General features: G+C 40.2%; 2 protein-coding genes across 2 annotated transcripts in view; both read left to right on the forward strand.

Moving 5' to 3' along the window:
• Positions 1-379: 379 nt before the first annotated feature.
• Positions 380-13,793, forward strand: stam2 (signal transducing adaptor molecule (SH3 domain and ITAM motif) 2). The gene is made up of 14 exons (XM_015000377.2): positions 380-563; positions 3,179-3,263; positions 3,408-3,483; positions 3,578-3,673; positions 4,126-4,272; positions 6,260-6,326; positions 6,503-6,701; positions 7,212-7,306; positions 7,501-7,583; positions 7,664-7,751; positions 7,836-7,890; positions 7,970-8,117; positions 10,352-10,518; positions 11,627-13,793. Exons 1-14 carry the CDS (start codon positions 524-526, stop codon positions 11,829-11,831), a joined length of 1,551 nt encoding a protein of 516 aa, XP_014855863.2. The 5' UTR covers positions 380-523; the 3' UTR covers positions 11,832-13,793.
• A 1,219-nt stretch (positions 13,794-15,012) lies between these two features.
• Positions 15,013-16,831, forward strand: part of cacnb4a (calcium voltage-gated channel auxiliary subunit beta 4a) — a 35,761-nt gene continuing 33,942 nt past the window's right edge. The window contains exons 1-2 of the mRNA XM_088003851.1: positions 15,013-15,026; positions 15,297-15,489. Of these exons, the coding sequence (XP_087859977.1) occupies positions 15,013-15,026; positions 15,297-15,489 (207 nt within the window). The remainder of the gene's footprint in view (positions 15,027-15,296; positions 15,490-16,831) is intronic.

Here is a 16,831-nt window from a genome sequence, read left to right on the forward strand (position 1 = left end):
GAGTGTAGAAAATAATGTATTGTAACTTGAAATGAAGAGTTGGTGTTTTTTCGCAAAAGCTGTTTTTGTAAATGACAAAAACATTTTTGTGCAGATATTCTGCAGATACCGAATCTCAGAAACCGACTGGGTATCCTCTAATTCTCCACTAGAGGTCCCCATTTCACTTAGAAATTGCACCGAAACGTCACTTTTAAATGGAGATTATTTAGTAATTCCCGTTCTATTAATCTGCGCATAACGTTCTGTATTATGTATAAACAAACTACGTTTACATAAAGCTCACAAAATGTGCTAAAAAGTTTGACTTACATGCAGCTCTGTCTCTCTTTCTCACAGACACAGGCATAGGATTTGAGTAATACTGCTCAGGCATTATGCGAGACAGCCAGGCTTCCGGAAGAGCAACTGGTGTAACTTTAATGGACAAGGAGGAAGAGACGTTTGTTTAGGTTTAGTCTCGGCAACACATCTACTTTTCCCTTATCCTGGAGTAGGGTTTCTCTTTTTTTCATCGTTAATAATGCCTTTGTTTTCCCAAAACCCCTTCGACCAAGATGTCGGTAAGTATAGCGCTTGGTTTGGGGGCCTTTTAGTTTTAACTGAGTCAGTGCTGCTGTCGGAAACTGAAGCTAATGCTAACTTAGCAGCTGTAGTTCGATGTGGAGTGTTTTAAGCGCTGAAAGCTTCTGTAATGTCAACAGTTACAAGTATGGACATAAGTATTAACTTATAATACACAGACTGATGAGCTGTCAACAGCTTGTTTAGCGGTTTTTGGTTGGTTGTGTTGAGGACTGTTTGGTAACCAAACTTCGAGTCTGACCAAAAACTAAATTATCAGTAACAATTATCAGTAACTTGTTCCCAAAACACCACAGTAGTTGTAGTTTGTTTGCTTTATTTTTGATTTATAGAGCTGTTGTAGAACATGTTATGGTTCAAAATACGATGTGAAAGTAATGTTAATCGCATTAAAATTCCAGGATGTTTAGTTTACAATTAATAACAGAAATGCATAAAAAAAGTTAAGAAGAATAGTGTAATCTGAAATGTGTTGTTTTAGAACATAATTTATTATTTAAGCACTTTTAAAAAATAATAATAAATAATAAATAAAAAATAATTTGCTTGGTGTTAAAAAAAGACTTTCTCAGGCATGAATCTCAAATATTTGCCATGTGTTTAAGTGTAATAATGGGTCAAAATATCAAGTTAAAGGGGTAATTTTTGACCTAAATTGACAGTTTCAGCAGCACAAACGGCATTTAAGTCATACAAAAAACAAACTAAGACAAACTAAGTCCCAAATTATCTAAGTCATCAAATTCTTAGCATTTGTTTTTATACAGCACTATGCTATGCAGTTAGACTCCATGGACTGTAGTGAAGTGGGAAAAGCCGCCTCCTGTCAGGCTTAGTTAAGCTACGGCCCCTGGGCCTTCCTTAAAGTGAACGTTTGGCACTCCCTCAGCCTGCACATGATGAATGATGTCAACCGTTTGTCCATTGAACACCATTGTTTTTCTCTTTTTCTCCAACAATAGATTTAAAACAACATTACTTTTTTTGTTTTTGTTTTTTTTAATTAATGGATGAGTTTATTTTGCGTCCACATTATTACTATGTAAATACAGGGTTTACCCCAGTATATTATAAGCCTGGAGGGCCGCCAGGCTTTAATTGTGCCCCCACCAGGCTAAGCATTGCTTATTCTTAAAAAAAGTATTTTTAAAATGTTAGCATTTTTTAAGACTTTATTGTTGGTGTTTAGGTGTTAATCTTGCAATCTTTCAATATCATGATTATCAAGTGATATTTTCAAATTTCCTGTCAACTTTTAACATATTTTAACTCAAAAACATGACAGGCCGCTGGATGAGTGACTGCCCCAGCGCCCAATCACTGGACTTTCAGGGAGAAACCTTGTACATATATATATTTAATGAGTGGAAATGTTCTGAACATTTAGGGTTTTTCCTTCTTATAAGTATGGAAAGAGTGTTGTAGTCCTTTTTGTAAGCCAGTTGACCAGCAGTGGAGGCACTATAATGTAAACAACTAGTGAAAACTTGAAGAAATATAAGTCAGATGCAGCTTAAAACTACAACAGAATCAAACCATCACTTTTAAACGTCTTGTTACCAGACTACGGTCTAATTCTAATTGGGGTTTTACGTTTTATTTAGTTTAAATAAGCAATATTGTTTTTTTAAATTTTTTATATTAGCATCACTGAGACAAACATTTTGCTGCGAATTTGAAAAATTAGTCTTTTTTTTTTTTTGACATTTGAAATAATAATAAAAAATTTGTATTCAGGTAACTGGCTTTACAGGTTAATCCATGTTGTTGGCCATTTATTCAAATGCAGTTTGCAAAACATCAAAATGGAGCACTTTGACATGAGCGGCGAAAGCGGGGTAGGACGCTATGATGGTGATGAAACTACTGACATTTCAGCGAGTTTTACTTTTTTTTATTTGCAAGCGAACAAAAGTTATAATTCATAACATGCCTCTTTCAGCTCAAATTATTGCCATCTGTTATTTAATGGTAATTCTCCGGCCACTGTAGATACAACTTTCATGATGTCCATGTAAATTTTATTCAAAACTTCCTGGTTGTCCTGCTGTGTCGGCCTGTGCAACACACCAAGTTCTTGTATGACCAACAATGGCGCAGTGTGTGAAATGAAGAGTCATGAGTGTTGTGACAAATGTTCATTCGGGGGATTTCCTGTCCCTTGTATTACTCAGAATCTTGTGGTTTGACAGAAAATCTACCTCCATCATAACAGTAGAGGTAGATTTTAAGTTTCCAAATTAACACGGAAATCCAACATGGTTACTGACTGATTAATTTTCACTGGACATTTACATTTGAGTAACATGTCGGGTCTGCGGTTTTACTTTTACAGAGAAAAATGGCAACTTCCTGTACTGGAATAGTGTAAATTGTGAAATTTTCTTGAATTTTGTGATTCATCAGCTAAGGTATTGTTCTAACTTAGGCTCCCAGGCCCTTACGCAACACGTGTTAACTCAAACATACAGCCGCTCCGCGCTCGACGTTCCAACACCACCCATTGGGGCTGGCATGGCGAACGAGCCGCCATGATGCCAGCGAGCTTGTTCTCTCGCCTCACCATATGTGTCCATGTTCGCATATTTTCCAGAGAAGGCAACAAACGAAAACAACACAACAGACGACTGGGGGCTCATTATGGACATCTGTGACAAAATTGGAACGACGACCAACGGGTGAGACGGAGAAAGGCTTTCACATTTCAGCAGAAGTTTTGTTTTTGTTTGGGACACTAGAAGTTGGTCTTAGATATACAGATACAGTGTCCTGTTCTGGTAATTAATTAGTTTTTCTTTTTGTTTGTTTTGTGTTTGATACAGACCAAAGGACAGCTTGAGATCCATAATGAAGAGAGTCAACCACAAAGTGCCCCATGTTGCCATGCAGGCTCTCAATGTGAGTTTCACACAGCAATTTAAGAAGAAGGAAAAAAAAAAAAAAAATATATATATATATATATGCTGTAAAACGCCACCGTCTTGTGTTACAGTTGCTGGGTGCCTGCGTATCAAACTGTGGCAAAATATTCCATCTGGAAATCTGCTCTAGGGAGTTTTCTGCTGAGGTTCGCAGTGTGTTGAACAAGGTACGTGTCCCGCCAGAGGCTTTTCAAACTCCATTTATGTTTGCTCGTCTCCTGTTTTTTATTCCGCATGTGTAAGATGTTTATCCATACCCCTACCCTAATCCCTCGGCATTTAATTAAGCTACTGGTTAAAATATTCCACTGGGGAATGGGGCACTCCTTCAGTGCTCAGTGATTTCTCATAAACATGCAGCATAAAGTTATCAAAGCAGTTGCAGCGTTTAGTATACTTTTTTGAAGCTGGAGAACAATATTTGGAAATAGGTGATCTATTGAATTACACTTCATAGTGTCTTTCACAGTTTTCATACTTATTAAAGTTATTTCCAAGTTTTCTGCATACAAACTTTTAACATTTGGTTGGTCTTAAGGCTGAAATAGGATTCAGCTGAAGCTGCAGTGATCTGGTTCAGACGCGAGCGACATACATTTGTGTTTCCTGTAATATTCAGGCCCACCCTAAGGTGTGTGAAAAGCTAAAGGCGATGATGGTGGAGTGGGCAGAAGGCTTCCAGAAGGACCCCCAGCTCAGCCTGATTGGTGCCACCATCAAGAGCCTGAAAGAGGAAGGGGTCAGCTTCCCAGCAGCCACCTCACAGGTGGGTGGAAAGTAAATGGCATGTTGACTCTGTGGGAGGTTTTGTGTTTGTACTCCAGATTTGTTTGTGTAAAGCTACATGGAAAGTAGTTTTTAGGTCAATTGTTGTTGAAGACGCATCAGACTTCACATCCAGACCTCTAAGGGTGTTTCTAAGTTAGAATCTGTAGTTAGTCCAAATCGGTTGATGAGTTTATCTTGTAATTTTTTTTTTCTGGTGGTTCCGATTCCGCACTAAACCAGGCCGGGACGTTTCGTGTGCTTATTGGTTGGATGTGTCCAAACCAAATGTCCATCCATGAAGAAGATGCTGCGTTCTGAGCTAGTAGAAAATATGGAGAATTTAACCATATCAGTGTCTGTTTCTCTGTAGCCTGGCCATTGACTTCATGTGCAGTTTTGCCCAATTCTCATCTCCTTTCAGCGCTCCATCTGGGATTTCTCCAATTGAGATTGATTTCTCGTTCGGTCTGTGTTGGCTTCCAACTAGCAATCAATTAAAGTCAGAGCAAGAGCAGCGTGTGAGACATTTTATTTATCACTGTAACAATCCATCGAATAGATGAAGAACCTCCACTATTAAAATTCCTCGACGCAAAATGTCTGCCTGAACAAAGTTTTGTTAAGTTACGCTTCACTATTTAACGTTGCGTTTTCTGGACGGATACTTTTGTGTTGTGCGACACTCGCTCTCCATGAGTCGTCCACGAATGCTAAGCGCTGATTGATTTTGAGAAGATGGGATTTTGAAAAAGATGTGCTGCTAGGGTTTACCGTGTCCCACAATGCAACAGAAACCTCCCTGTGGTTACAGCAAACACCCAGTGTTGGCTCGAGGTCTGACCACATTCACACCTTACGCAAACGACTCTAGAGTTTGTTTGAAACAGCATGTTTTAATGTCTGCTTGTTTGACGCAGAATTTCAATTTTTGTTGAAAAATGATTTCCAGTGGTTTCTGCTCCTCCACATGGTTCTTGCACTGTATGTTAAATGTATGAGTCACAGGCTGAAGTAGACTTTAATCTCCAGCTGTTGTAAAGTCTCTGACCTACCATGTTGTTGTCTGATAGTCGGACCGAATTTCTAAAGGTGCTTTATTGCTGACATAATTTATCTCACACTGTGTGATACAGAAGTATTCGTATGAATGCACTTTGTTACATTACAGCCACAAATGTCAGTGTAGGCTAGTGGGATTTATTTGGGAAATGTTTTCGAACCTTACATCGTGTAGGTCCGCAAGATAACATAACATCCTCTTTCATTAAATGTTTGAATATTTTTGCAGTGCAATTTGATATGAGATAAATTTTCCAAGAGTGAATAACAAAAGTAGAACAGGACTAGATGACAACATCTTTGTTAAAGTGTAAAAGCCATTAGGAGCGCTGGGTTTAGTTGAGGTGTGAGGAAGCAGCCGCCGCAGCAGCTGCAGCGCGGCTCGCTGGAAGGCAGGTGCCACAACGAGGCAGCAGGTATGACATTTAATCTGTGAAAGCTCATGAGCAAACATCAGCAGGCTGCATGGCTCAAGCTGTGCCAGTATTTACCTTTGCCTATCATCCATTCTGAACACAAATGTCATATTTTTTTTTTTTTTTACATTGCGCCGGCATTTCTCTTTATTTGAATCGAATTGCATAACATTAAACCCATTCGCTGTCGTTTTGCCTGCTGGCCACACAGCGTGCGCGTCGACGTCTCCGGAAGCGACGCAGATTATTTAAGTTGAAGCAGAAATTTAGATTTTCAGGAAATTACTCCTTTTGTTTCTTTAATGCTTTATATTTATTGCCGGTAAAACTCTCTGCCTGCTCGTTGGAGTGAACTCTTTCTGAGCAACATGTGGTACCCAGCATGAGCTGCAGGTGGCAGGAAACCAGTTTTTTTCCCCCATTCAGTCTTTGTGCAGCACTCAATCCTCCCTCCCTCTGTTGTGTATCCACTCACACAGATGTGACCTTATGTTTCTATATTGACCACAGGGATCCAGCACAAAGGTCAGCACACCGGCTCCAAACAAAACGCCAGACGACGATGACCTGGCCAAGGGTAAAGACGACGGACACCGCATATTTTTACAGTTTGATGCATTATTCAGTAAAAGTCTGACATTGTTGTTTTATAAATTACATTATAAGCCTTTTGTCTCTTATTTTATTCCTCTAAATGGAAAAAAAAGTCAATTTAAAAACTGGGTTTTTTTTAAATTCTTTTTCCTCTCGCAGCCATTGAGTTATCCTTACAGGAACAGAAGCAGCAAGCGGAAACACGACCTCTGACCCTGACCGCCGACCCACCTACCAACACTAACGGCGGCGGAGGGCAAGAGATCCGGAAAGTGCGCGCGCTCTACGACTTTGAAGCAGCCGAAGACAACGAGCTCACCTTCAAAGCCGGAGAACTTATTATAGTTCTGGACGACAGGTGATATTTCATAACTCGCACATTTATGAGTCAAAGCTGCTGAATCAGCTAAAGACCTCTGGATGCAGATCGACTGATCTGATTGGATAAGTTTAGGGAAATGATGCATTTTAGAGAAGAAAAAAAACGCTCATGAATATGTAGATTTGGAAACCATGGCGACGTTGTGTCGTTTCTTTCACAGAGCAGTCACTGCAGAAACACAGTGGAAATATTTTAAAGAGACAATATGATCATTGAAATCAGATTTGAAGTTGTCTTTAGCATTTTAGCGATTGGCCTAGCTAGCCTTACTAAAATGGAAAATAAAATAAAACCTGTACATTGTAAAGAATATTTGGAGGATATTTCACAGGCGTCAGGAGAGTTTTACCTCCTGACGGTGTTTTGTAGATCCTCCAAACGCTGCTTGGATTGTTTTCTGTGGTTAGCATGCATAGGTTGAACCTGCAAGGACTTTTGAATTGATCTGCATTTCTGTTATGTTTTTTTTTGTTGTTTTTTTTGCAGTGATCCAAATTGGTGGAAAGGGGAAAACCACAGAGGAGTCGGGCTTTTCCCCTCAAATTTTGTCACAACCGATTTGAATGCCGACCCAGAGCCAGGTTTGTTGTTTTTCTTTTTTTTTTTTTTTTTATTTACTCTGTAACAGCATAGTTTCCGAACCATAACGCAAACACGCACATTTCTCCCCTGTGCTTATATTTGCCCTTTTCTTCTTGCCTTTCTGCACCGCTACCCGATTTACCCGGGAGCAGATATGCTTCGCTGTCTCTAATTACTTCCACTTCCTCCACAGTGGCTTACGTCGAGAAGTCGGCCACTCCGGAGGAGACGAGTCTGGAAATCAGAGCCGAGCCCGAGCCGGTCTACATCGACGAGGTAACTGGTTTTCTGATGAATATGCATTCATCGATCCACGCAGCCTCTTAATCAACCTGCCGTTTGTTTCCTCTCCGCAGGCGAAGATGGACAGAACGCTGGCGCTCCTGCAGAACACGGATCCCGCAGATGCGACTCCTGACTCCGCAGAGCTGATCCAGCTGGAAGGCATGCATCTAAACGCTGCTGTAGATGTAAATCAACTGTTATCATTATCTAAACTGTTTTCTCTCTCTCCCTCCGACTGAACAGGTGCATGCGAACAGATGAACCCGCTGATTGATGAGAAGCTACAAGAGATCGACAGGTGTCGTTTTGTACAATTTTCGCCGTATATAAACGCTAGCGTTAACTTAAACGATGTAACGTCTCGTTCCGCGCCGCAGGCATCACTCGGAGCTGTCGGATCTCAATCTGAAAGTCATGGAGGCCCTGGAGCTTTACACCAAGCTCATGAACGAAGCCCCTTACTACGCCGCGTACTCCAAGATGCAGACGCAGTACGGCCCACCTGGCTCTTCTGTGCCCATGCAGGTCAGAACAATTCGCAAAAAAAAAAAAAAAGTTATTTGTCAAATTATATTGGTGTTTTCAATCAAACTTCATTTATAAACCGTATGAACACCAATGTAAAGTAAAATTACTTCTTTCAGAGGAAAAATCTAATGTAGAAATATCATAGATATGACACAAAACCCCAATAAATTCACCATCATACATGGCAACACACACACCTGGACACAATAAAAGTCAAATGTAAGAAGCCTACATTTACGTTAAGCATAAAATAAGATGAATATTAACTGCAAAGAATAAAGTAATTTACCTAAAGATGTATGGAAATAAATTAAAATTTTAAAAAACAAAATTAAATGTAAGTAAAGGTAGTACGGCTGCACAATATGTAATTATGATAGTATTGCTGAAATTTTAAATTGCGTAGATTTTGACTGTCACCAACATTTTCAGATTTTTTTTTTTAAACTGTTATACATATCACATATTTGAAGTGCATCGATGACTTTTAACAATGGTATTTGACAAAATGTTATTGGCTTTCACAACAGTTGACTACACGATGCGTTTATGATGCGGTTCATGTTGTCGTGATGTAATGTCCTGTACAAATAAACTTGGTTGATTCCTCTCACCCTGCAAACAGTCCTCTGCAATTCTGACATTGCAAAAACTGACATTGCGATGGCTGTTATGATTGCATGTATTTTGCAGCTGTAAAACACTGGTGAGTAAATAATGCATAGATAAAATAAAATTGGAAGATGGATAAAATTATGCAATTCCTCTGCAGCTTCACCTAAATCCAAACTTTAAAAAAATGTGAAGAAATCAAGCGAGATTGAACTCAGCCTCACTAATGACTGGATACTGAACAATGTTCATTACTAGCTTGACAGGAACTGGCGAGATTCACAAATCGCTAAAGGAAATGGTCGCCTACGAGCTATTTTATGTATTTTTTAAAATAAAGATGAGTATTTTTTTATAAGTTGGTTTAAAATAAAAATATAAATCCAGATTGCTGGACAAACAAGAAACGCATCTCCTTGTTGCAAAGCGCTGCCGGTTCCCTTTTCTCTGCAGCATGTACAGAATCAATAGGAAGCAAAGCTGTCATGCATAATTTAAGGCTGGAGCCGTTTCACAGTTCAGAAAGCTGAAGTGTGAAGATCCGGTGTTCAGAGGTTTTGTTCTGGAAAAAATCTTCTACGCTGCTTTTCTGTAACTCTGCAATGAAATCACAGAACTTAATACTCATATTCTGCTTACTTATTCTGATTTACTAGCGAGTCAACTAAGACAATGTTGAACAAACGCGTGAAGCGTTGACCGCTTTACATTTGGGTTCAGTTACTACCTTCTGTCTTTATGTGTTTTTTCATTTTTTTTCTGTTTTTCTGGGTAGGTTACAGTCAGCATTTTTCCCTCCTTTGAGAAGCTGGAGCAGTTTTGCACTTTTCAAGCAGCAACTTTTTTTTTTTTCTTCTTCAGTAATGATTGATGGCGCCGACTCTCTCTGCAGGTTTCAAAGTCTATCAATGTCACCAGTTAGGTCTGCACTCGAGTGCCCCTCAGTGCTGTTCTTGCCATTCTTGAGGCTTTTTTTTTTTAGTTGTTTCAGAAGCCAATTTAAAAAGTAACCTTTACAGCAGCAGTTTATATTTGTGTTTTATTTCAAGGAAAATGCCTGAGATTCAGTGGATTTCCACCAATCTTTAGTAGTTTTCTTATTCCCGTTTGCTAGATTTTTTTTATTTTATTTTTTATTTTTTTAACGGGATACCAAAGATGATGTAACTTACTTTGATTTTGTGAAGGAAAATTAGTTTTGAATGTTGAATGAAAATTTACTCATCAGGGTTGATGGATGAGGCATTGAATTTATAGTTTCACTTAGAAAACTATGAGAACATATTAGGGCCATTACGCATATAAAAAAAAAACAAGAGGAGCAAATTTTTGCCAAAAAATCTCAGAAAATTTCTAGAAAAATACATTTCTGTCTTTTGGCTTGGAAAAAGTTGAACATTTGCTCGTAAAAAAAAATGTCTAAAATTGGTGTCAGAAATTTTAGAGGGAAAAAAAACCTTGGAAAACCGTTTTGTTATGTAGGTTTAGATTTACCTACTCAATGTCTGGATGTTATTTAACACCTGTTTTTTTATTTTTTTATTCCTTTGCTGTTTTCTTGAGAAAGTACATAATCTTAAAATAATAATTCATATTAAAAGCTGCTCTTCATCTCTTAGGCTTACCTCGGACCAGCTGGTGCCCCGTACCTGCCCCCCGGCGGCCCACAGGTTCCTCCTGCGCAGCCTTACTCTCTGCCCAACGACCAGCCTGGACCGCTGCATTCAATACCCCCCACCGTCACAGCGCCCCCTAACAGCCAGGCTGCTCAGCCTCCCTACATGAGGTAAAAAGGATTAGCCACAGGGCAGATCGGAGGCTGTCAATAGGGATTCCATGCACTCCAATAAAAAATAACGGCGCCAAAGAGTTTTTATCCATTTTTTTTCTACATCAGTAAACATCAGGGTGTTTTATTGGAGTTTGTTTTATCTGACTTGATGGGGGCAACACCCTTACCTGTAGCACAAGGGTGAATGCAGAACAGCCTTGTTTAGTTCTCTTTAATCAAACTGTAGTTTGTTTGTCTGGAAAGTCCAGTTAGTTTGGGGAAAGTGTGAACGCGCAATCGACAAAAAAAAAAATGATTCCGCCTAAAAACCTAGGCGTCGGTTCGGTTGAAGTGAACTCTGGTGCAGTTTGAATTCATTTGTGAATGCCAGGTGGACCAGAGGCCACTAAAAATGCAGGAGTATACCGCTTGGCATTCTGGGTAAATACAACCAAAACAAACGTGAGAGTCTGGTGCTAGCGGGAGAAATGACTTGTGGTCTGTTGCCAGAGACAAAAGTGAAATCCTACAACTGCTACATCTGACTCTTACATCATTTTTGTTTACGTTTTGTGAACAAGAAAGTTGCAGTCATGTCTTCTTCTGAGGGTTTGGTGTGTTTTCCTTCAGTCGCTCTTGGTGCAGCGCCTCCACAGGCGAGGTGGGGAACAGGTTTGTGAAGCGTTTGGGTCGTTTGGCACAGTCCAGTGTGAAAGAGAGCCAAACCAGAAAATGTAACAAATATTGGTATATTTATCCCCAATCGAACCGGGTCTACCAGAGACTCTGACATGAAGAGAACAGATAGCATAGCATTTTGAAAGTAGGACCAAAAGTTTTGAGTTTGGTCTCATATGAACAGAGCACCTCCCTCTATTTGTATCCCATTCGCAGCTTTAGGAAAACTGGACTTCTTATGGATTAAAAGTCCCTTTAAAATACATTGAATCTCTGTAGGGAGAAACCAAATGTTCAAAGGGTATGAATGCTTCTGCAAGTCACTGTTTCTTAAAACCTAAGAACCTAATGAGTCCTAGACGTAGATTTTGTTCAACATCTCACCAATCTCTCATTCCAGTTTGACTCCAGTAGTAAAATAATTATATGTGTGTTTCCTTCGCAGCAGCGGGATGAACTCCCAGTACATGACCCAAGCTCCCGGTGCTCCTTACCTGGGCCAGGCGGGCGTGGCCATGGATATGTCAGCCTATCACAACGCGGCTAACATGGCTCCTGTGTCCTACCCTGTTGCTGCTCCTCCTCACCAGGCTCCTCCTGCTCAGCAGCAGCAGCCGCCGGCAGCGTACTACCAGCAGCCTTTGCTGTAAATCTCTAAACAGCCACGCAGACCTTCAGCTACCCTCTTCTGATATTCCAGTTTCTTTTCAATCAAGTTGAACTTTGTTTGCTTGTTTTTTTTTTTTGTTTTTTTTGTTTTTGTTTTTTTCTGCATTAGGAGACATTGGCCTTACAATGTTGTTGTTGAGGGAACTGAAATGTGTCCGGGCGAGCACCCGAGTCAGGAGTCAGCTGCCGTCTGCGAGGCAGAACACAGAAACACTGTTATTTATCTAACGTATTGATTATCAGCATTTCACGATTCACAGTTCAGCAGAAATACTGCTTCCGTACAGCGCTACTTTCAACGCGAGCTTTGAAGAATCCCCCTCTGAATGTAACGTCTGGCGCCAGAGACTAGACTAGACTTCAGACGGACGGGAGAGACGCTTACATTTTACCTTCACACAGCCTCGTTTTGGAGCTCACGCAGGGAGATCGGCGTAGCAGCTGCAGCCCTCCGGTCGGCAGCCTGCAAGGATTAGGCTCTCGGCCTAATAAAAGAACACGCACAGGCAGGAATAAAACCCATCCTCGCACTTCAGGCAACGCGCAAACAGAACACAAGCCTTGGCAAGAGCAAAATACATTGGCGACTGGCACGGGGGTTAAGGGGGCGGCGGTGTACTTCTTCGCTCCCGACGTGCGAGCCGCGTGACGGCACGCTGCGGTCAGAACGCGTCTGGTACAGAAAGCGGCCGGCGAGGGTAAACAAAGCAGAAAACACCAGATGTACGTGGGCAGGGAGAACTGGGCTCTTCCTAAACTACAAAGCGATGCATGAAAAACTGCATGATGGGCTAAACGGGAGAAATTTCAGGTTTATTTGCAGCAGCTTTCCTATATGATTTGAGCTCTAATCCTGCTTTTGTTTTGTTTTTAATTCCAAGAGTAAGGTTATGTCAAGGGACTTGTGTCTCTCTCTCTGTGTGTAAAGCCAGCTCCTCACCTTCACCAGCATCCATGTTTTGAATGTCAAAAATGTTTTAGCATTACTGTAAACGAATCACCGCTTTTTCCACAAACGCGCTGCCTTGCATTCTGCCAAGACTTTTATGTAATATGTAGTTTTGAGCTTTTTCTTTCTTTCTTCCTTCCTTTCTATGTGTGCGTTTGAGGATTTCCGTGTCCGAACTTCTTCATTGTAAATCAAGGTAGGGTTTTCAAACGCTCGTCAAGTCATGGGGGGAACTACTCGACTTTCTTAGTTCGTTAATCGTACAAAATGCTGCGTCATCTGAATGTTATTACATCTCTCTCTTAGTAGGGGTTTCTTCAATTCAGTGGAACTTTAGAGTCTCTGTTTATGCAAATGTACATTATTGAAATCTTTTAATTTCGTAACATATTTCAAGATCAAATATGCACATGATTTGATTATATATATATATGGCTATTATAAAATGTGTAATTTGCTTTGTTAAAACTAGTTATGTTGTTTTTTCGTTTCTTGGCTTCTGCTTTTTCTTTGTCTAGGTTGTTTGCAGAGGTTTTCAGTAACATCTCAACGTGAGACGCCATGCTTTGAACCTTCTGTTGTTTTTCAGATAAAATGAAAGTAGCGTCCATCAAATCTCCCGACCGTGTTGCAGTGACCCCCTTCAGCCCCCCGTCATCAGTGGTTTTAGCAGAAAGTGTAAAGTTATAGCACCCTGCTGTTCTTGGAGTTGTACATTAAATGTGAAAATACCTGGATTTATTTTTCATGTTGATATTGCACCTTAGCTTTGTAAACATTTATTTACCACTGAATGCCTTGATTTATTATTTTTCTTCTTCTTCTCTAGAAATCAAATAATGACAAACACATTGGGTTAGCAACCTCTTTGGATTTGTATAATTCTGTACATTTGAAATATTCCAGAAAAGGTTTCTTTATCCGGGATTTTAAAACTGCTTTTGTAACAGAGCAAACTTATAAATATTCTTTAAAATAAAAGAAATTAAATTAACCTATCCCTCCTCAATTTATTTTTTTGTTTTTAATATTTTTAATCCGCCTAGAAAGCATGCTTTATTTATTCTCTAACTGCTTGCTGTACTTCTGAAATAGGTGCAGCTGGAATGACGGCGCTGTGTGGTGTTGAAGTGCAAATAAAATCTGCACGGGGGTAAATATTCTGGGTGAGCATTTGCTGTTCCAGACTGCGTGTGTGTGTGGATGCTTTCCTCAAATCTGGTGCAGGATTACAATAAAACAAACACACACTGCAAGTTGGCCGATCAAGTCTGCCGAGGAAGACTGAGAATGTTTTATCATCTGTTTGTGTTGACGAGGTGCAAAAGCCAGAACTTTCCACCGGGTTGACAAGATATGAATGAAGAAATTTAGGACCTAAAATAAACCGAGGGAGAGGATAAACTGGGCCACGTTTTGGCTGTTCTGGGGGAAATCTTTAAATTGTATCCATTAAGTCCAACAATTGAACCAATTGGCTTATTTATTCTGCATATTTTACATGCATACAATACTGAAATGTATTTTTCTTCTACGTCTAGAAAAAGCAAAGATCTTAAGAATTTAATAACATGACCTCCTGAGCATGTTTGGTAATAGTTGCCAAACTATTACCAAACATAATAGTTTGGTAATGTTCTCTAAGTCAGTTAAAAAGGGACAAAAACAAAAGTATTTGCTGATAAAAATCCACATTTCTGCATAATTTCACCTTAGCAACCAAAGTTATTGGTTTGCCAACTTTAAATTTGCAATGTAATGAAAAAAAAATAAATGAAAGTGTTAAACACCATTTGATTTATACATTTTTATTACTAGAACATGTTTGAAATATTCTGTGATGGACCATCAGTGACTTGTCCAGAATTGATATAAGCCTGCTCATTACATTAAGTAGGCTTAAATTAAATCTACCTAATGTAATGAAACCACTGGTCAAATATTTTAAGTATTTCCCACAGATTAGAGATTCTTTGAAACACAATATGGCTTTATAAAGCCCTTTTATGTAAAAATTTACTGTTTCCTAAGAGAAAAACAACTCAAATGTCCTGTACTTGTGAACCCAGTATCGTGTGTTGTGTGTGGAGCCCAAAAGGAGCGGCTGGCCCATGGCGGATATCAGTGAAAGTACCGCCACTGCGACCATTTTCCCTTTTTTTCTCCGCAGCTGTCATGGTACAAAGTGTTGCTCTGTTTACACTCGTTCACTGATGTCTTTCGAAATGTAAGTTGTTTACAGTGAAACACATACAAAGATAAATTGTTGGGATTTTTAAAAATCTGTTTTTGTATTCACTGTAACTAATTTATGGTATTTTCATCGTGTGTCTGAAATCCTGGAGTTGTCCTTTGAACGTGAACGCAGCACAGCTTGTGATGTGAGTGGAGGAAGAAAAGGAGGAGGAGGAGGAGGGTTAAAAGGCTCTCTGATGCCAGTTCTGATGCAGAGTGGGACCCACCAGCACCTGTTCTCCTCCGTTTTGCTGGCGTGAAGCGACGTAAAGCTGGAGCCGGCGGTGAACTGCCCCCCGCCGCCGGAGCAGCAGCAGCCGGAGACGGAGCAGCAGTTCCAGTGGAGCGGCGCGGAGCGGCAGCCTCCGCCGTGGACCGACGAACTGGCTGAGATGTCCCGGCACATCTACACCCGACACGGGATAGCAGACGGGCTGCAGAAGCCTGTGTTCCAGGTAGGAGGAGAAAACACACCAAAAATAATAATAATAAAGAAAACAAGACAATATGTACTTTTTTGAGGATAGTTAGAGAATGATACGTCTTCAGAAGTTTGGAATATTAAGTAAATTATAATAAAAAAAAACGAAACCAAAATCTCTCTAAAACTGTACCAGACACTGAAATTAGTCTTCAGAAACTAACACGAACCCCCCCCCCCCCAATAGAACCTGAACTCATTACCACTGCTCTCAGTGGTAACTACAGACCCATTCTTCATCACTCCTAACATCTCCCTGAGGTGTCTTCATCAGTCAGGGAGAGGAGCGCCTGTGAGAGGGGCTCCGCGTAAAGAAAGAAAATTAGGTTCTCAATTATTAAACATTTCCTGATGGAGCTCATTATGTGACGTATTAGGCGGTTCTGATCGCTTTCTTTTTTCTTTTTTTTTTTACATCCCAGCGCAGTTTACTTTCTTTAGTTGCTATTTTACATATCGGGGGGAAAAAAGAAAAGAAAAACATGCATTCACAAAAATATATAATAATTTTAACAATGACAAATTATGTATGCGATTTACTGAGCATTAGAGTATTTTGGGCATCTTTTTACAATGTGGAGTTTGCACACAAATGATCCATTATTAATACATAAAAAAAACACTAAATAAATGAAGATGCTGAAGTTACTTTGACACAACACTGGGTCAATTTTGGCATCCCTCCCTTAGTTCTGCTTTGTGAGCTATTCAAGTGTTTTGCTTTTTTCTATTGGAGCTTTCCTGAAATCTTCTCTTGAGGTGCAGATTGAGCTCAGGGAAATCTGAAAGCGTCCAGATGCTCTTTCCACTCACCGGGGAACAGGATGCCACACACAGGCGCAGCTAGACGAGATAAGGAGTGAAACCGTTTATCATACGTCACTCCTCACTCCCCCCATCCCTTTGCTCTCCACTTCCAGGTGAGGCGGCGTTACCTCATCGCTCTGGAACAAAGTGACTGTGAACGAAAATAGGTCAGCGAGAGGACAGTGACTTGCAAAAGTATTGATGTTTTTCCATTTTCTGTCGGGATCGCAACAAAGGCGAAAGATCGCACCAAAGAAATCGCAAAGACAGAATATGTGGGAAAAAATCTTGGGTACAAAAAAAAAAAAAAAAAAAATCTGCAAAAGACTCCAATCTGTGATGGATGCTTCCCAAACATTCAGGATGGTTCACGTGGTATAATCAAAGTCCAGGCCTAAATCCCAGTGAAAGTTTGTGGCGAGACCTGGAAAACCGCTGTCCCCAGACCCTCCATTCTGAGGGACCTGCTCAGCAAAGACGTACGGGCAAAAACGTCACTCTGTGGGTGT

Source organism: Poecilia mexicana, unplaced genomic scaffold (assembly GCF_051168715.1).
Source record: "Poecilia mexicana isolate PSO_F unplaced genomic scaffold, ASM5116871v1 scaffold_2, whole genome shotgun sequence".
Classification (NCBI taxonomy): domain Eukaryota; kingdom Metazoa; phylum Chordata; class Actinopteri; order Cyprinodontiformes; family Poeciliidae; genus Poecilia; species Poecilia mexicana.